The following is a 21,375-nucleotide window of genomic DNA, read 5'->3' as shown; positions in this document are numbered from 1 at the left end:
ACACCCCGCTAAAATTTGTAAAACTCCTGGCGGTATTTTATACCTGCGGCTATGCTTTGCCGGATAAAGAGTGCTTCGCTTGGCTGCCCAACAAGATTACTAACTCAACTGAGCACAAGTTTCACTGAATAGGAAATGATAGTTTGCCTGTAGACGGAAATCAAATTCTCACAGCGGGATATTGGAGTTGTGTTTTACGGAAGGCTAAAACGGCGCCGTAAATGATAGCCAGGAATACCAGTAATATTGCTCTATCCGCCAGTGAGGGTTTTACGTCATCAAGAAGTAGCTGTAAATACAATCTTCTATGCCAGGCAGCCAGCATAGTGTGATTAGAATTGGCTGTAACTTCACTGCAATGAAGGTTGGGTAATAATACAGTACAGTGGTAATTTTAGACGTTTTAAACAAAGTAATTGACTCTGAATTTAGTTTGACCCGGGGTTAGAGCGTAGTGACGTCACTAGAGTCGGTGTGCATATGACGTCATCAAAATGCTGAAACGTAACCCGTCATCCGCGTCGGAGACGAGCACAGAAACTTTAACACCGGATTCTTTTACCCTCGACATTTTGCCAGGAAAGGCTCGAGACAGCGGTGACGTCACGAATACAGGAAATGACGTCACGGATTCAGAATCCATATCGTCCAGCTATGACGTCACGGATTCGGCTGATTGCATAGTTGAAACGTCATCAGCAATGAACCTGAGGAGAATGCAGTCGTTCGGTGAGAATGAATCCTATAAGTCTATATAAACCGAATTAGATAATTTCTGGTTTTTAAAAATTATCGACATTCTCCCAATAAAAAGACTAACGAGTTTTGACGCCAAGCTTATAAATCTTGTTTTCTATACGATCACGGTGTATCTACACCAAACATGGAGTATCTACACCAAACATTGAGTATCTACACCAAACATGGAGTATCTACATCAAACATTATGAAAGATAAGAAAGAAAAAAAATAATTTACCATTTATAATAAAATTTGAAATATTGTATCAGACCGTCGATCTAGTTCCGCTTCGTCCTCTTCCTTGTTATCAACTTACGACAACCACGATGACGTCATTGATGACGTCACTCAGCAACCAGACGAGAACAACTCCCCTCAAATGTCGGGTACACCAAAACAGGATACGACTCAATACAAACGTGGGAATGGTCGAGTGAACGCCAATGCTCTGAAAGAAATGAGGCAGAAATTGCGACCGATCAAACCAGGTTTATTATAGATATAGAATTGTGGGGCAAGATGAGCCCTTTACCACATATTATCCAAGTATTTAGATCGTGTTTTAAACAATTGACAACGGTTAGTAGGAGTCGTGATGATACGGTTTTATAATTATTTGAATGTTCTTTGTTTACTAGCAAATGGGACGAGTAAATAGAATGCAAAGGTGTCCCATCTTCCCCGCCCTACTATACATTATTGTGGAGCAAGATGGATACCTTAAGCACAAAATATAACGTATATTTACAACGTCATTTTGGCCTCGTTAGAATATTGTTATAATTCTCTACAAATGTTTTTTGTTTACCACCAAATTGAGAAATTTGTCCGGCGCCGTGGCGTAGTGGTTAGCGCGCTTGCCTGTAACCATTAGGTAATTGGTTCAAGGCTCGCCGCTGCTACCATTGTGGGCGTATGTGTCCTTGGGCAAGACACTTAACGACAATTGCTCCAACCCAGTGGTCACTAATGGGTTGTCCAAATTATCAGCCATACATAAAAAAAAAAAAAAAAAAAAAAAATTCCCAAAAAAATAATTACGCACAAAGTAACATACATGGCAACTCGTAAGCTGGCACGAGGTGTTAAACCCGTGTAATAACGACTGTCGTTTTCCGGCCACGCGAGGATAAAGTAAGTTACATTCATTCATTCATTCATTCAAATGAAAACGTGAACCACTCTATATACCCCAAACTACTATAAAAGGTTTCTGAGCAAATGCATAAGAGGGATGTTATTTTTTTACCGGCCCCATTTTTAACTAGCAACGCCGTGAAATCCCAATGATTTAAAATGCGTTATTGTGCTTATAGTGGGAAATGGACCAACCGTTGCCTATATATCCCATACTTCCTGGCGTGCCTTGTCACTACGGACCTCATCCATATTAAATCTACTTATTGGCGCAATCTAATACAGGTATAAAACCACCCCGTATTCGCATTACAAGCCCAGCTGCTGAATGGGCGGCTAAAAGGAAAAACAAAGCTATTTACAACATTAATCGGGATTTGACCAACAAAATCAAAGGCGGTTGGAAAATAAGACAAGCTATAGCTAATCTTAAACCGTAAGTATAGAAAGTATTGGGCTGTATACGCATTATTGGAATCAAAATGTCAATATGATCGTTGGTTTAGCAGCCGTGCTTTTATTTCACAATTTTACTCGAGCAGTTTTTACCCTTATAGCGTCTGTTAACGGCTGTCGTTTTAGTTGCTTCTAATCTCCTTTCTCTTTGTTGTTTTTAATCTTAGTTACTGTTTTCAAGCAGATAAAAAAAATATATTTTTTATATAAAGTTGTGAAATATAGAATCGTTTAAACAGATTTTGTTAATCGGTTTATTCGGCGAATCACTCAACCAAGCGCCCGCTGTCAAGAGTGTATTAACGCCGTTGCATATTTAAACCTATTATTTGTTCATCACCATTGTGTGTGGGTTAATATAGACTATAGAGCTAAACAATTTACACTTATACATGCAGTAACTTTCGGCCACAATAGCGGTAGTGTCTTCTCTTGGAGACAAATTACATTTAAAGTCCCCGCTGTCAAAAGTGTATTAACGCTGGATAGTTAAACCATTAACTTCTGCATCACCCTTGCGTGGGTTGCTATAGAGCTAAACTACTTACCTTTAAACAGGAACCAGAGCGTCAACTCCTTGTTTCTTGAAACTGTTGCGTCAGGGGCTGCGCGAGAAGTGAGGGCGATTTTCTCACTTGCAAAGATCGACAATTCCATCGGTTTTGAACCTAACTGTGTAAACCAACACGAGAAGTCGGCCCTGCTGCTTGCTATTGAGAATAACGATATTGACATGTGCGAATTATTGCTGGAACATAAGGTTGCTGGCATTTACTTAATGAATGAATGAATGAATGAATGAATGAATGTATGAATAAATGAATGAATGAATGAATGAATGAATGAATGAATAAATGCGAATGAACGAACGAACGAACGAACGAACGAACGAACGAACGAACGAACGAACGAACGAACGAACGAACGAACGAACGAACGAAAGAACGAACGAATAAATGCATGAATGAATGTGGCCTATTTATTATCGTGTGGCAGGGCATCACCAGTTGTTATGACGCGGGTGTTCTGTTTTATACACCTAATCCCAGCTTGCGAGTTACGTCGTATATTTACCTTTGTAGGCGATCGTCTTTTTGATAAACATAACGAGAGTTAAAGAATTAAGTGCCATGGAAAACCCAGTACCATGGTTTAGTCTGAGCATATAACAGCACTAACGAGAAATACGGGCGGTATGGAATATCATGTGCTAACGGTATCCATTTTACCCCACCACAGTACTAAATGTTTGTAATTTTAGGTTGTGCTTCGAGATTCCTTATTCCATGCAATCGAGTTAAACTTTCTTGCTGGTGTTGAAACTATCTTAAAACACAATGCTTCGATTGATGCACGAATAGTTGGGGAAAGTTCATATTTCTTGGCGGGAATCACACCCATGATACTAGCAGCTTATAACAACAATTATGAGATCTTAAAACTTTTGAACAAGTTTGGTCACGAACTAAAGGTAACATAGTACGATTATTTTATAATCGCGTTAAATGCTGACAAGCATATGCTACATATATGCCCAAGAAACCGTATACAACTCGCTATATTCAGTTTGTGTTTTTGTGCCAATTTTAATTTAGTTAAAAATCGCGTTATATAGTAGGCAGGGAGAAGACGGGACACCTTATGCGCATAATATCAAAATATTCTGATCGGGTTTTAAACAATTAACAACGGTCTATTGGAGTCGCATGGACAGTGGCGCAGCCAGAGGGGGTGTTTAGGGGGTGACGACTCCTCTCCTTTTAAACCCCCAAAAAACTAAAAAAAATTAAAAAGATTTCTTTTTGAAATTTTTTTGATTACCCTCCCCCCCTCCCCCTTATCTTTTTCTGGCTGCACCACTGCGCACGGATACGGTTTTATAATTCTTTGAGTGTTCTTTGTTTACTACTAAATGAGAAAAGAAATTGGAATGTAAATGTGTCCCATCTTCCCCCACCCTACTATATTATGGTAACTGTAGCACCGAAATGAAGTTAGTTTTTCGTCCCCCAATGACGGTTGTTAATTGTTTAAACACGATCCGGATATTTGAATATTGCCAAAGTGACGTAAACTAAATAAAAAATAAAAACGACAGGAGTCTGTTGATTGGTGGGATGGAATCCACTTCGCTTGGGAATCAGCCAATGAGAGGCAAATGATTTGCAAAGCGAAGGCGAGCCCTGCGTATATTACTTTGATGTACGAGGTAAGAAATTCAACCAGTATTCTGCATACTTGTAATAAAGGAGGCTCATTTCCAGTCGAGAATAATGTTTTTGTGCCGTGTCCTTGAAGAATGAATGAATGTAACTCAATTATGCTCGCGTGGCCAAAAAAGAACAGTCGTTATAACACGGGTGTTCTGTTTCCAACACTTCGTCCCTGCTGAAGAGTTGTCACAAATGTAACTTACATATCCTCACATGGCGGGGAAACAACATTATGACATGTGTTCTCGTTATGACATGTGTTCTGTTTCATACAACTTTTGCTCGCTTACGAGTTAAGAGACGCTATACACCTTGAAATATATGGGAAGTATAGATATGCTGGTACATGGCCTACAAAGTATATTTGAGTAAGCAATGGCTGGCATAGAATTACAGTAATAGCTAAACGAGCCACTCTGTCAAATACAAACTTCCCCTTTACAGCTCGGTCGTATTAAACCCATGGAATATTGCATAGACATGGTCAAACACCTTCGCAAAAACGCGTGCATTGAACACGAGTTTAGTGACTTTTACAACGAACTTGAAACGCAGGTGGAAACGTTTATGTGCAACATACTTGACCAGGTAAGGTCTATTATGTGGGGTAAGATGGCCTATGTTTCACACTATTTTATCGTCTTATGTGGCAGTAAACAAATAATATTTACAGAACAGTATAACCATATAGTAACCTAACAATACGCTAACGAGACCACGTGACCACTATTGGCGCATGAGTGCACAGTTATACTTCTCACTTCAGTATACAACTAAAAGGGCGTTGTTAATTGTTTAAAATACGATCGGGATATTTGGATATATTGTGCGCTAAAGGTGTCCTATCTTACCCCACAGTAATAGATATATACTTTGTCAATAGGTACGGTCCTCAGAAGAGTTAGCTTGCTTGTTCAAATACGATTTTGTGCCAATGTCGAGTGACAAGGAATCATTTAAACAAGTATTTAATGGCGACGGTTCATTAGCGAGAAGGAAACTTGAATGCAGGCTGATGTTACTGGATCAAACCAGCGAGATCCGGCTTGTGAAGTTCGTCACCCACCATAATTCACAAGTACGTACCAAGTTATGATAATGGGAACGTTGGATGGTGCGTGGACTGATATTACTTTTTGGATCGCTTCAAATTTAAAAACATTGTTTGTCGCAACTCAAGCATACGCTTTTCTACTAGTAGACACATTTATAGCATGATAAAATATATACCCTAAACCTAAACAGTACTTAAAGTATTATGCATAAAACACGATTTTTCTGGTAAGTTTAATACAAATAGTAAATGGCTAACACTGTTTCTATTTTATACTATTCTTTGTGGGAGAGGTTCTGCAGCGTGGCACGCTATATGAGTCCTAGGATTTGGGCCAGGACTGACCCATTACCCCAATATTGTATATGCACATTCTATTCTATGTGGGTGAGGTTTTAGAACAGGGTATATGCTATATGCTGGGCTAAGAATTTCAATATGGGCTCATTACCCCAACACCCTGGGTGCTATACCGCATGGATCTCACTGTATATTGGATCCTGTCACTTCCCCGAAGAGACGAAATGCACTAATACTACTTACCATTGCAGCTTGCCCTCGCATACATGAAATACAGATACACCCCATTCCTCAGAAGTGGACACATCATTCTTCGATCGTTGCTTCAAGTTTTTATTGGGCTTCTTTTCCCTTTGTGGTCGCTCTTGTACGTAATAGCTCCAGCATCCAAGATTGGAAGTAAGATAACGAAGATAATATTTTCCAGTTATAGTACTGTGGGGGAAGATAGGATACCTTTAGCACATAATATCCGAATATCTTGATCATGTTTTAAACAATTATCAACGGTTTATGGAAATTTCATCCTATGGATGAGGTCCTATTACGACGAGGCATGTCATGGAGTCCTAGAATTTAGGCTAGAGTAACATGAGTTTTCATTCTTAACTCGTAAGTGTGCACAAGGTCTATGGAACAGCAGAACATGTTATAGCGTCTGTCATTTTCCAGCCACGCGGGAATAAAGCAAGTTACATTCATTCAGTTACATTTATACTAACGTTTCTTACCTATAGAAAAACGACTTTTCATTCCAGGTTTCATCACTTTACCCGCTGTATCATTCGAATGTCACATAATGTCTGACGTCATGTTTATCTTTATTTTGATCGGAAACATCATCAGCAAATCAGTTTCGACTCATTACTTGGGTAAGATATAAGTTTTGCTTCATTTATTAAACTTATCTTCGTTGCTTCACTTGATGAATATAAACAATATTTAGAGTACTTTGGTGTAAAAGAAACTTTCAATTTGCAACTTACCGAAGTTCCTTACGGTTTGTAACGTTTGTTACCACACCCTTACATGCTACATAACAACTGACTGCAACTAACTTGAATAAACTGCGCTGATGTAGTAAAGTAAACTAAAGTCAGCACCAACGATAACTACATTGCGACATGCGCACTACAGACGCGCAGCGTTCATTCAATCAATTGCGCCAAAAACCTGCGTTCCTCAAGCGATTGCCACTCGCGTGTACACCGTCAATTTTAATTTGCGAATGGAGTTTTGTTTTATTCTATGGAGAAGCACTCTATTAATTTATGCCAACTAAGTTACATAACCGAAATGTACCGTCTTTGTAATATATTGCATTGTGGGGTAGAACGGGACACCTTCTGTATACAATACCTAATTACCCTGATCGTGTTTTAAACGATTATCAACAGTCCATGGGAGTCGTGAGGACACGGTAAAGTTTATAGTTTGTTTTTCGTTTACTATCAAATGGGACGGGAAAATAGATTGAAAAAGTGTCCCGTCACCCCCACCTTGCTGTATAGAGTCAATATCTAATACACAGTATTGTCCTATCAGGTGCTCCGCCTACAGCATTGGAGTGGCTGACCCTGTTATGGATTATAGGGAAATGGGTTCAAGAGGCACAGGAGTGCTTTAATAGAGGATGGAACAGCTATTTTGGAGATTGGTGGAATTACAATGACTTGTGGCATTTATTGCTCTTCAGTGTTGCCATTGTATTTCGGTATGTTTGTGGTTGCTAACTTGTTATTATGAGAATTTGGTTTAATTAATTTTAATGAGTTATAATTTTTAAACCAGCATAAAACATGTAAACTGTTGCATATCCAGTTTGTTTGGGTTCGTGCACGAAACCGTGTAATAACAAAGGTGTTCTGGTATCTCACATATACATGTATATAGTTGGTTGGGGTAAGGTGGTCCATGTTTGCATTCTCTTTTTTCGACCAATTTGGTAGTAAACAAACAATATTTACAGAATTATATACCCATACCCTCACGACACTAAAAGAGCGTTGTTAATAATTGTTATGAACACGTTTAGGAAATATGGGATATTATGTGCTAACGACATTCATCTTATCCCATGGTACAGAACATACATTGTAATCGGCTGTCGTGTCATGCGTAGAAATAATAAAAACAAAGTCCTATACGCATTCAGTACACTATAGTGATGTATTCACTTAGAAATTTACTTTATACTTCTACAGATGCGTTGATTACACCATGTACCACGGTGACGAAATTCATGCGAATTCTACTCACGTTCTGCGCACCGAATGGAGTGCTTACGAACCAAGAATAATATCAGAAGGGTTGCTGTCTTGGGCTTATGTCTTTATATTTCTACGTTTACTAAGTTTAACAAGATCGAACAGAAACTTAGGCCCCCTACAAGTATCGCTGGCGCGCATGATCGTCGACGTCGTTCAATTTCTATGCATTTTCGGACTTGTGATGTTTGCCTTTGCTTTAGGCCTCAGTGAACTGTATTGGTTCTATGGGACAAATGAAAGCAAAGTTATGCTGTGTGGAAACGGGACTTCTGCCTCGGAGTGCGTGCAACATTCGTCACCGTTTTCAAGCATAGGCTGCTCCCTGCAGGATTTATTCTGGGCGCTTTTCGGGCACATCGATATCGCAGTGCTGTCTTTATCAGGGAAGCACCAGTTCACTGAAATTGTCGGGCGTTCATTGGTCGCTACATATCACGTTGTTGCTATAATCGTAATGTTAAACATGTTGATTGCGATGATGTCAAAATCATATGAGAGAACAAGCGAAAATGAGGAGATCGAATGGAAATTCCACCGAACAGCAATGTGGATTCGTTTCATTCGGAGAGAAGTGATTCGTCCCCCGCCCATGAATGTGTTTCCGAACCCGCACAGATGTTCGGAAAACTTCGAGAGAATTCGAAACGCCTGTTTCGGAGGAGCCCCGCCGAAACTCGATAATGAAGAAGAGGAAGAAATATTGATGGAGGAACAGCATGAACTTGTTCAACAGAAACTGATACGTCGATATAAGTTCAAATGCTTAATCAACCAGTATTAATTCTATATTGGTGAGGTCCTTGAGGACGCGCAAGGTTTGGGCCAGAATTGGCGCATTACCCGAACACCCTTGTGCGTCCGAAATTAATTCTTGATAAATTGAAATGCTTAATCAACCAATACTGAATCTGTACCATATATAGGTAAGGTGCTAATAAGGATACACCAAGGTGACCTGAGATGTAGGGCACAGTTGACCCAATACCCTTGTGCGTCATAAGTGACGCGTTCACGAAAGTGGAAATTTATTCTTGTTTTGAAACCAATACTGATAAACAAGCGATAACAACCTATAGCACACCAATGCGTTTGTAAAAATCAAATTTCATTAGTCGGGCTACATATAGATGGAAACCGTTGGCACATATTTCCTAATCTTATTTTAACAATGGCCTTTTACAGTCGCGACAATACGGTTATGTGATTCCTTGGTCATCCATGGGGCAACAAAATGGACGCATGGACCATCTTACCCCAACCTGCTATAGAAAAATTAATTGATTTTTAAAAGACTGCCCGTCGCCACTGTTTTAATATACAAACTTATACTACTAAAAAGTTAGAAAACATATGTAACAAGCACTAATTCACTTACTTATTTCTATTCTTTAATTATAATATCATCAGGTTTTCTGTCGCTTCCATTTTGATACACATTTATTAAATACACCTCAAGAATGTAAATACGAGGCGACGACAAAACCACCAGATCAGTGAAAACGGAATGTTTAGATTTAAAAACTAAAATCCGGATTAAAAAGGCAGCAACGCAAGAGGAGGTAATGCTAGAATAATTAGGGCAGTTTAGGATTGAGATTTTAAACTAGCTATTTAACTTTCGGACTTAAATATAGTAGGGTGGGGAAAGATGGGACACCTTTTTTTCTTGTTTCATTTGGTAGTAAACAAAGAACATTCAAATAATTATAAAACCACATCCTCACGACTCCAATAGACGGTTGTTAATTGTTTAAAACACGATCGAGATAATAAGATGTTAAGTGCTAAAGGTGTCCCGTATTCCCCCATCCCACTATACTTGTGGAACTATGATTGAAAAATCTTGGGCAGCTTTTAAAAAAATTAAACAGAAATCGACTGTACATACTGTGTCTACTAACTATATACAACAAGAACAATTTGTTTAGCAGTTCTGTATCTGCTGCCCAGAAAAAGAAAATGCAGCTAAAATGGTTGGAGACAAGAATTCTCCTATACACAGGAATTGAGTTAAAAAACTTCTGATCAAACTCGTTTACGCGAACTTCTCCTTAACACTGGAGCTGCTTCTGTAAAATGAGATGAATTTGAAAATCCAATATGGGTTAACACTAAACAGTAAAAAACGTATTATTAAATATTTCATAAAAAAATTCTTTACACCACCATAACAGTCATTATAACCGGAATGTTTCGTTTCATACACCTCATTCATGCCTGCTTTGAGTTATTATGTATGTAACTTTGTAGGTGAATATATTTTGTGAGCTGAACTAATCTTATCTCGATTATTTCAATATGTTAAACCGTATAAACATGATTTTCAGTAAACACCAGCAACAAAACACCGCTGTTATAACGACTGTTGTTTTTCAGCTACGCGAGGATTAAGTAAGTCACATTCATTCATTCAACTCGTAAGCTAGCTTGAGGAGAATGGAACAGAACACCCATATTATAACGACTGTCGTTTCCAGTCACGCAGCGATAGAGCAGGTTATATTCACTGTCACACACCAACCTTTTTCAGTTTCTGTTGGAAGAGTTTTGGTTTTCTTTGTTCGAGTTTTCGTTGTTGTAGAAGCTGGGGTTTTCACATTTTCTTTTGCCTCATTAGGTTTGCCCTTGTTTCTTGTAGTTTTGGTTTCTAAATAAATATAAGTTAATCATATTAAAACACATGGCCAAGAAAAATATATTCATACTATATATAGAGTGACCCAATATTAAAATGTTCATCAATTATAATTAATACTTTTTGTTGAATTTCATTAAAACATTACAAAAAAAGTGGGGAGAATACAAGTTGTATTTACCTTTAACTTGCTCTGTGTCAGTTAAAGATTCTGTCCTGGAAGATTTCTTTGCAACAGGTGGTTCATCTAAACAGGAAAACTTTAAACATCAGAAAAATACCGTGTATGTAATATGTATAATGTGTATTGTCTGAATACATTATAATCACAAAATTCATAGGTGTACTTTCTGTTTTCATGCAATTATGTATAATGTGTATAGTACGAAAAACGTTTAAAACAATTTCTTGCTCTAAGTCTAAGTGAATTAGCCGTTTAAATAAAATCCCCCACAGTAACATACAGGGTAACTCGTAAGCTGGCACAAGGTGTATGAAAGAGAACAACCCTATTATAACCACTGTTGTTTTCTGGCTACGAAAGGACAAAACAAGTTACACTCATTCATTCAGTCAATTTATCAGACTTACCAGGAACTTTTTGCTTCCTCTTTCTTGTACTTCGACCAGTGGAAGGTTCTTTAGCAGGTTCTAAAGATATTTGTTTATCTTCTGGTGCGGGATCCTGATTTATTGGTACATGACACTTTTCAATTGGTGCCTCACTTTCACTGGCTGATGTTTCATCTTTATCACATTGTGCCCATGTCACATGTTTTGTTTTAGTTGATTTTTTACTTGTAGTAGTCTTCTGAATTTTTGGAGATGGTTCTTTTTGCTCTTCGGACATTGTTTCCGGAGCAATGATACCATTTGGAACGGAAGAAGCCTCATCTTCAGTTGGAGTAACATCCTTTCTACGGGAGCGCATGGCACGGGTTGCAGGTTTTGCTTTTGCTTTGTTTGTCACCTTCTTATTTTCTTGTGATGTTTTTACATCTACTATATCTTCCACTATGGCTTTGGATGGCGATGATTCTTCCTGGTTATCTGTGTCCTGCTCAGCAGGTTTAGCAGACTTCTCAACTGGAGCTTCATTTTCTTGCGTGATGACACAAGTTGCTGAATCTACTTCTACAACATTACGTTTTCGTGCTCTTGTCACGCGGGTTGGTTTGGTTGCTTTTTTGCTCGCAGATGTGGTTTTTCTTGTCTTTTTGATTTGAGAAGATGTTTCTTTCTCTTCCTCAGATCTTGCTTCAGGGGCAATGACATCATTTGGAGCAGAATTAGCCTCCTCATCAGTTGTAGTAAGATCTTTGCTGCGTGAGCGTGTAACACGAGCTGCAGCTTTTGCCCTTCCTTTGTTTGTTACCTTTTTATTTTCCCCTGATGTTTTTAGATCCAATATATCTTCCATATTGACAACCACAGCAGGTTCTTTAATATAAACAACAGGAACAGTTTCTTCTTCATCAACAGGAGTGCTCAACACAATCTTTGGAACTTTTTTCTTCTCACTTTTGGCCACAGTTTTCCCTTTTTTTGATCTTGTCTTACGACCAGTTACTTCCACAACATCGTCAGATGAAGTTGGAACATCTTTTTTCAATTCCTGCCTCCAATCTTCTGGAGAGGACATGATCTTAGCCAAATGAAGATCACCATCCTGAGGCGGGTTCTTCATCTTTGGTGTCCTCACCATGTGTCTTAAACCATCCAAACCTTGATCTTCATACTCCTCTTTCTTCTTCTCTACAACCTCATCCTCCTTAAAGATTCTGGTGAACCCGAACTTACCGACCACAGCAGGTTCTGGCGCATGCTGAACTGGCGTTGTAAAAATACGTTTTGTCCCAAACTTATCCAACACAGGAGCTTGTTTTACTTTGGGAGTTTTCAGCAACCTTTTTGTCCCGAAATTCTCGGCAACTGGCTCAATTTTCTGTTTTTCCTTTGGGGTTTGCAACAAACGTTTGGTTCCAAACTTATCACTCACCGCTTCATTTTTCTTTGCTCTTGGTGTTTTAAGAAGGCGCTTGGTCCCTAAATTCTCCTCCACAGCTTCATTCTTCACCTTTTCTTTTGGAGTTTGAAGCAAGCGTTTCATTCCTAGTTTATCCGTCACCTCTTGGTTTGTTTTCTTCTCTCTCGGAGTCTTAAGCAACCTTTTCGTCCCAAAATGCTCCGAAACAGCAGCAGACTTCACCTTTTGCTTAGGAGTTTTTAACAAACGCTTGGTCCCAAAGTTTTCTTCAACTGCTCCATATTTTTCTCGTTTCGGACGAACAGATCTCAACTCTGTCCTTGGAAGATCACCCTCTTCACTAGAGTTGGCGGAAGCAGGAGCATCTTCAGTTTTATCATCATCTGTGTCTTCTTCTTTAATAGAGACATTATCATCCGCAGATTCCTCTTCTGTGAGCTCAACTGTGTCATCCAAACTCCCATCTTCCCCAACAATTGAGTCTTCAATAGATGAAACATCCCCTTCGCTATCTTCTTCAACCCGCTTCACAACATCATCCACCGAAGAAGACAAGACTTCATCTCCAACATCCATCTCCTCAGATTGCTCTTCTTCCTCATCATTCTCTTTGAAGAGGTTAGCAATCCCAGTGAAGCTGATCTCATCATCACTGTCTTCTTCTTCTTCCTCCTCCTCACATTTACTTATCTTTACTCTCCTTAAATCCGGAGAAGCTCCTGAATCCATCACCTTTATCTCATCCGATCTTCTTGTCATTGATCGTGATGAAGATCGCTTGGATTGATCAACGGAGAATGGAGAAACAGCCATGCTTGCTTCCGGAGTATGAAGATCATCATAAAGATCATGATCCTCATCATCCAAGGATGTTTCCTCACGAGCAGGAGTCCGGAAGATTTCCTCCAATCCTCCAAAGCTCTCATTAAGTGGAAGATCAAGTTTCTGAAAAATTGAGCAAAATTATTTTTTACATTGAACATGTGTATCATAGTAGGAAAGATGGGACATTTTTCCATTCTATTTTCTCTTCTAATTTGGTAGTAAACAAAGAACATTCAGAGAATTAAAAAAAACACAACACACAAATTAACTTTAACTTAAAAACCCGAAGTTTAATTCGAAAAATGGTAACTGCGACTGAAATTGGTATTTTGAACACTCACAACAGGCCTTGCTCCTTTGGGTGGTCTTGGTGTTCTTGTTGGTTGGACACGACTTTTAGTTCGTCCGATATAAATAGTAGCTGGCGAATCAACGTGGTGCATGGTATGATGGGAGGGGGTTCCCTTCTTCTTAGAAACTTTCTTTGTGTTTTTCTACAAGTTCGGTGGAATATATTAAACAAATATTTTATTTTTGGAATTTGGTCAATGTTTTTAACAAAAAAGATAACATGAATATTTCTTGTAAAAAAAAGAGTTTTTTTTTTACCAAAAAAGCAATTTACTAATATATTCTGTTCTGCCTGGTAGCTACAATAGTAGAATATGAAAAGATAATTTGGAAATAGGTTTAAAATAAGACTAGTATTGGAAAGGTTTATCCTAAACAATGGTATTATAAGATTCGTTCAAATACTTAATGCTAAACACGCCAATATATAAAGTAAGGTGAAGTAAGATGAGACACCTTTAGCACAAAATATCCAAATATCGGGAATCTGGATCTTGTTTTAAATAGTTAACAACAGTCTATAGCCATAGAAGTCATGACTCGCGACGATACATTGTATAATTTTTTGAATGTTTCTTGCTTACTACCAAATGGGACAAGAAAATAGAATAAAACGGTGTCCCATCTTTCCCCACCCTACTATATAACAAAACCCCAACCTAACTTACAACGACAGCTTGTGAGGTAACTGTAGAGATAACGGCAGCTTTCATATCTTTCCGAACGATTTCCGACCAAAGTGGTTTGTTCATTTTACCAGCACTTCGTCTACGGAATCTGTGAATGCACCTTTATTGGAATGTGTTTCTCATCTTGAACTTAAAATATGAATAAGTGAACTTGCTTTATCCTCTAACGGTAGGATACGACAGTCGTTATAACATGGGTGTTCTCACTGTTCTGTTTCATACACCTTGTGCCCATTTACGAGTTACCACGTATATAACTTTGTGGGTGAATGACTGTATCATGTATGTAACTTGCTTTATCCTAACATGGCCGAAAAACGACAGTCGTTACAATATGGGTGTTCTGTTTCATACACCTTGTCGTAACAAAACAGCCCCCTTTCCCCACAAAATTTAGTGTCTTTACAGCCAGGTGTGACCTTGGGCAGAATTTGAAAATTATGGATTATATAAAGTATATATATAAGTTGTAACTTACAAATTGGTTGCAGTTTTGTGAGTGTTGACTATAGGGGTGTTCCTCAGTGAGCTTCTACGTTTCTGTTAAAGTAGTTTTGGTAAAAATTTAGTTTTGTTTCCCCCTAATTCTTACCTTTGGGCTCTTAACAGGAACCGGAGGTTCTTCAATTACTGGCGATTCTTCCATCTCTTCAAAACTGATAAATATAGAATTATTTTAAATCTATTATAACTTAAAGTATATGTATTTTCTATAAGATTTATACGTTAAGATCAGCATAAAAAGAGTATAAACTATTTTTTATAAGACAAAACTAGCGAGAAATTATCAAATATACAAAACTTTAAACATCATAAAATAAAAATATACAGTCCATGTCAAAGGAAGGTTTATACAAAAAACAACTTTAATTTAAATTTTATATGCCATGGTGTCAAAGCATATATAAATATATAATGGCAATGTTGCACTTGGCTTTATTTAAAACATCAATTGATAAAACTTAAAGGGCTTTATAAACCATTATAAAGATAAAAGTAATGAAAAATTGTTTAATCTTACCATTTCTCATTATTTTCTTCCTCTTCTTTAGAATCAGGGTCCAGTGATTTAACTTGAGGTGAAGCAATTACACTGAAATCAAATTTCAAACCAATTAAACCTTTATCCAACAATAAACTATTGGTATAACTGTAACTTATATCGTATAAATCAAGTCACATGGCTAGTATCTTAATAAGTTTATATGCCACTATAAAAGGTACAATATAGGGGAAATGCACCAATTTTGACCTATATCCCAGCAGACTTGGCTTGTCTCAATGCATGACTGTACCATTAGTACATTACAGAAGATACAAAGCAGTTTTACTTGAATAACCTATGTTTACGTTGTATTAACATACCTGTTAGCATTTGCTGTTGCAGTTAAAACATGTTGTAGCAACGACTTTTGCTTCTTTTTATCCTGAGCTGGTTTAAATGGAGTTGGAGTCCTTGAAACTTTTCTCTGTGCAACGGGTGTTGTTTCTTCTGCTGGTTGCTCTTCCAATGTTTCCAATGTAGATGGTGGGCAGAAGGAGACAGATTTTCTTCCAAGAAGAGATTTTTCGGATCCTGTGGGAATTACCGCTCCTTTCTTCACTGGGGTGTTTGGAGGAAGAGTCTTCAGAAACTGCTCTGGACTTAGTTGAGGACCAAACGACACTCTTCGGGACTTTCTGGTCGAAACTGGAGAATCTTGAAACAAAATTGAAGACGGAGTTTTGTTGGATTTGAGAATCCAAGATGGTGGCTTCTTGATAGGAGAAGAGTTGTTCTCAACCTCTACTGTGTCTTCAACTAATGGGATGGATTTACGCTTTAGGTCTTCCATTGTTGCATGCAAAGGTATGGCTGTTGGTGCACGGGGACTGCCAACAAGAAGATTGGCTTTCTTGCTGCTTGTACTACCTGATGACCTACGCCTGTAATTTTTCGTACTTTTACCAAAAACAGCAGCTTCAGGAGAAACTGCGAAATCATACGGATCATTTTGCTTGGCAGGAGCTGGTGAAGACAATGAAATAGTTGGAGTACCTTCTGGAACAATGGCAGTTGTAGCCTTGATGTTGGGCCTTGGACTTTTCTGAACAGCTTTCTTTGTTTCGAGAACCATCATCTGATCATCTTCTTTCGATATCGGATTTTCGTTTTCATTTTGTTCCGGAGACTGAGCAATGGAGGGAGTTGGCAAGGACTTCTTCAAAGATGATCTCCTGCTTCTTCTTCTTTCCTTCTTCTCCTCAGTTATAGATTTATCGCTTTCATCAGTAACGCTTGACTCGATCATCGCTTTGTTAAATGAGTCAAGAGTTCCACTTGAGTTTAACGAACTTAAAGCAGAATTACTTGCAGTTTCATCTAATACAGGGATAGGAGCATTATTCTCTTCATTGGCCTTCTTGTCATTTACATCAAACTCAGGTGAAGAACTTTTTCTGAAATAGGTAGATAAAACTTAAACACACACAATTATAAATACAGCCTACTGGGCATATGACTTATATATTAAACATCAAAACAATAAATTTAATAATCACAAGGAACAGAAAACTCAAACACGCATAATCATAAAAAGTTAAAAACAGTGTATTGTATATATTGAATATCAAAGCAATAATCAGTATAAGCATTAACATTGATTGTAGCAAGCAAGTGATTGATAATTACAAAAACAACTTACATGTTTTTGCTTTCAATAGATTTTCTGCCACTTCGCCTTTTCTTGGAAGAACTTTTCTTTTCCGAACCCAACTTGGTATCAATACTCACCTTGAAGAAATAATGTTAACTGTAAATATATTTGCTTACTTGCTATCATAACATACTGACATTGCAGTCGTGCATGGTGAATAGGGATGCACATTACAGAATAATTAGGTATTCTAGGATATCCTAGAATACTTTAATTCGAATCTAGAATTCCGAATCTAGAATTCCGAATCTAGAATTTCGAATCTTTTTATATTTATAGGAAAAAAAATTTTACGCACAAAAGTCAGTTTATTGACCCTTTCATAACAGCTTTGTTGGATCTTGAGTTGTAAAATGATCAAAAATTGTACTATTGGGTAGTTTTTGCGTCATGAAACCTATAGCAGGCTATGAAAAGACGTTACGAAACGTTTACTCTCGAAAGTCCCACAAACACAAAAATATTTTTTTTCAAAATTAATAACTTTCAAAAATTGTTAATATAGTATATGAGATGACGTGTAATGACGTCATTAAACAGAATACCGAATCCCGTAATTAGAATCGAATACAAAAGGATTCGAATCTCATGGATTCGAAATTCTGTAATGTGCATCCCTAATGGTGAAACCTCTAAGTTTTATGGAATAAGCATACTATAGCCTAGCGATGGCCGGACCTACTTCAATTATTAACTCACAACAGAGTGCAGCTACTTAACTACATTATACAAGTTAGCACACTTCTGAATAATAATGTACTTTTCCATAATGTACAATAATGTATTTTGTACTTTGATTATTACTGACAATCAGTCTATTGTTTCTACGTGTGATTAGACACATTCACACATTGTTTCAAAATCTGATTAAACAACCCCTAGTTGGTCACTAAACCAATGCTAATTCATTAAAGAGTTGCAGTTTGGCCACCTTTGCTATAGCCAATTTAATACCACTAGTCAGTGAAGTTAATACTGTACTAGCTAAGTTAAATAAAATAGTATTTATAGCCTTTTACAGCACAGAATTATTAGTCACCAAAAGTGATCATGTATTAGTTATACCTTTGGTTTCTTGGGTGTTGCAGTCTTAATGCTCTTCTTCATATCCCTTACTAAAGCTCCAAATGGTGAATTATTTTCGGCCACATTTGTTTGGATTTGACCTAAACCACAAACAACAATTAATGATACATTTATTGATATACAGAGATCAAAAACATTTGAACATTGTTTTTGTTTATATAAAAATAATAATAATAAAACATTAAAAATAAATTGATGACTCTTCTATTATGGTAGCGAAGATTTCGAAATATTTAAAACAAAAAGACAGGATATAGTGGCAAAACATAATTTTACATACCCAGGGGTAACTTTTTGGGAGTCTTGCAGAAAGGTGTGTTTTCTGGGTATTCAAACCTATAATCCACAATTAAATGACCTGTTACTTGTTGTTAGTTTAGTTTTATTGTGTAACTTCATCACTAAATTAAATAGTAAATTATTACTTCATACCTTTTTTTATATTAAATAAATGTAACTTGCTCCACTTACGAGTACCAACGTATGTAACTTTGTTGGCAGTGGCGTCGATTTTATAAAAACGTAGGGGTTGCGACATTACACTATGTTAGCTGAAAGTAGGTATATGTAGAACAAGTAAAACCACGCATATAACGTGTGCGGCATTCAATAGAAAAGGTATGACATAAGTCTGGCAGTTGATTGCGGGTAAGTGTTTAAAAAACTTACAATATGACATGTAAATATCATCATATAATTGCCAATACGTTGATTATACAAACGCACTGTAACCCGTTGCGATAATGGACCACATCACAATACCGCGTATGACGTAACATTATTCAACTGACAGGTGCAGCATTGCGCAATATCTTACGTTAATTCTCTGCTTCACAATATTGGTTATAATGCAACATTTGACTTTAAAACTCGTAATTGCGCAACATAAAACTAAAAGTTGTTCGCATCACAATTGAACACGTAATAATTTTGTGTTGGTTGACGGGCGCAATGAAGTTTAAAAAAATCATTTTAACAAAAGTCGAGGAAACAAAAAAAATTAATTAAACATGCGTCAATCATGTTGTACAACACACGATCAAAGTTGTGTTCGCCCATCACCGATCAAAGGAGCATTACCGGCACCGCCACGATCTTCCTTTTAACAGACGAACTTAACAGGATAAGGTTTGCGAGCGAAAATAATGTTTCACATGTAGGCTTATTAATGAATGTGTGAATTGCTATTATGTTGCAATAATCGACGTGTAAATTGTCATTATGTCGTAATGAATCCACGCGTGAATCCTTACTATTTCGTAACAAACATGTTGCTTGGCTGAAGAAAATATCATATATAAATATAAAGCAGTGACCGACCCGATTTAGGTAGTTCATTTTCGCACGTTTAACAGCCAAATTACATTGATTTTACACGCAACTGTTGTTAGGGATTCATGGCATGTGCGCGTCTTAGAAAAAGAACACCTATTCCTTTAGTTTAATTTTCTCCTGGTCCGCGTGTTTTAAGTTTAATTCGAATTGCCTTCGGGAGAAAAGCAGCTTTGGAAGTAGACGTTAGACAAAATTTAAAAGGTAGAAATGACTAGTAAACATTACATTCACACACAATAATATAATTGTTACTGTAACAATTGGCGATTTTGCGATTATCAATGTGACGTAAACACTTGTCTGACGTAACACACAGCCGTTATAGGTAACCGCGCAGGGTACAAAAACGGCTAGTTTATGCGTTGGGAGAATGAAGGTGTTGCGTAACTACTATAAAGTAATTGTTTGATAAAGTTAAATATATTTATTTAAGAAGAATTTAAGAATAATTTCCTTTAATAATTTGAAAATCCAGGGGTTGCTGCAACCCCTGCAAAATTGTCAGGGTAGGCCTGCATACCCTGCACCATATAAATCGACGCCAGTGTTTGTTGGTAAATATTTTTTCTTGTATTATAACACAATAGGCTTTTAAACCGTAATAACATTCTCAAGCGTTTATAACACCATTGCTAAATCAAAAACTTTCCCATTATAAAAGCTAAAGGAATAAAAGTTAAAACCAACCCCACCTGAAAGAACGATCATGAATGGTAAATACATCCTTATGTTGAACAACTGTGTTGTCTTTCAATATCTCACCATTTACTTTGGTTGGGTTCTGGAAAAATAAAGAGAACGTTTTAATCACTTTGGCCTAGGAAGACAGAAATGGACAATATTATTAAATTATTAAATATATAAATAACCTACTTCACTCAAGTTGTACAGTTGACATTCTCCATTTTCTCCAATATTAAGTCGACAATGTTCATTTGAAACAGCAGGAAGTTGCACTCGGATGTCACAATTCAAATTCCTGAAAAGTATTGATGAGTTTTATAGCATCAGTATTTTGTTAGTGGTATTTTACACAAGCCCATTTCACAAATTGTAATCCATCTTACAGAACATAAATAAAAGATTGTTCGCTATAGCCCTGCGTGGCTGGAAAATAACAGTAGTTATAACACTGTGTCTGTTTCATACACTTTGTGCCAGCTTTCGAGTTGTGAAACTGTGGGGGGTGATTGATTTTTGGGTATTTTTTTACTTTTATGAGTGTGTACAAAAACAATAGTTAATTGACATGACAATAACAAAAATGTTCATGCTATGTTAAAAAAAATACCCATCTAGATAAAAAATTAATTACCAGAGCTTGCCATACTTGACAAACCTAGACTGTAATTGTAAAAAACACAATGCGTGATAAACCATATAATTATACACAAATTACCATTATTAATTAGAGTAATTGGTATTATGTTAATACAAATCCACTTACCTTCCAAACAAACATGATTGTGACGTCAAAGGAAAACGCGAACCATCGTCTCCATTTCGGCGAATGACGATAATTTTTCCATAAGACGGCATGTTTATAATTCCTCTTGTACCTATATCTGGTTGGGAATCTATGTATTCCTACTTACCTATC

General features: G+C 37.2%; 2 protein-coding genes across 3 annotated transcripts; one reads left to right on the top strand and one right to left on the bottom strand.

The window, feature by feature from the left end:
• The first annotated feature begins 69 nt into the window (after positions 1-69).
• LOC149740811 (short transient receptor potential channel 4-like) lies at positions 70-9,876 on the top strand. Of its 2 annotated transcripts, XM_089872828.1 has the most exons (12): positions 70-729; positions 1,011-1,229; positions 2,164-2,314; positions 2,893-3,094; positions 3,596-3,805; positions 4,433-4,543; positions 4,992-5,135; positions 5,431-5,625; positions 6,153-6,300; positions 6,660-6,773; positions 7,447-7,615; positions 8,106-9,876. In XM_089872828.1, the coding sequence occupies exons 1-12, from the start codon at positions 495-497 to the stop codon at positions 8,950-8,952; spliced, it is 2,745 nt and encodes a 914-aa protein (XP_089728954.1). In that variant the 5' UTR covers positions 70-494; the 3' UTR covers positions 8,953-9,876. The 2 variants fall into 2 exon arrangements, with proteins under 2 accessions (XP_089728954.1, XP_089728955.1); XM_089872829.1 differs by lacking the exon at positions 3,596-3,805.
• On the bottom strand, positions 9,591-21,357 carry LOC149740810 (uncharacterized). The gene is made up of 16 exons (XM_089872824.1): positions 21,223-21,357; positions 20,649-20,754; positions 20,468-20,556; positions 18,721-18,776; positions 18,420-18,520; positions 17,343-17,431; positions 16,024-17,097; positions 15,680-15,751; positions 15,251-15,314; positions 15,137-15,198; positions 14,638-14,746; positions 13,960-14,112; positions 11,398-13,738; positions 10,988-11,053; positions 10,693-10,818; positions 9,591-10,240 (listed from the first exon to the last, which is right to left on the bottom strand). The coding sequence occupies exons 1-16, from the start codon at positions 21,312-21,314 to the stop codon at positions 10,197-10,199; spliced, it is 4,644 nt and encodes a 1,547-aa protein (XP_089728950.1). The 5' UTR covers positions 21,315-21,357; the 3' UTR covers positions 9,591-10,196.
• Positions 21,358-21,375: the final 18 nt, after the last annotated feature.

This window comes from Ciona robusta, chromosome 2 (assembly GCF_009617815.1).
Source record: "Ciona robusta chromosome 2, ASM961781v2".
Lineage (NCBI taxonomy): Eukaryota > Metazoa > Chordata > Ascidiacea > Phlebobranchia > Cionidae > Ciona > Ciona robusta.
Note: the sequence above shows the minus strand (reverse complement) of the source record. Positions and strands in the feature narration are given on the sequence as shown.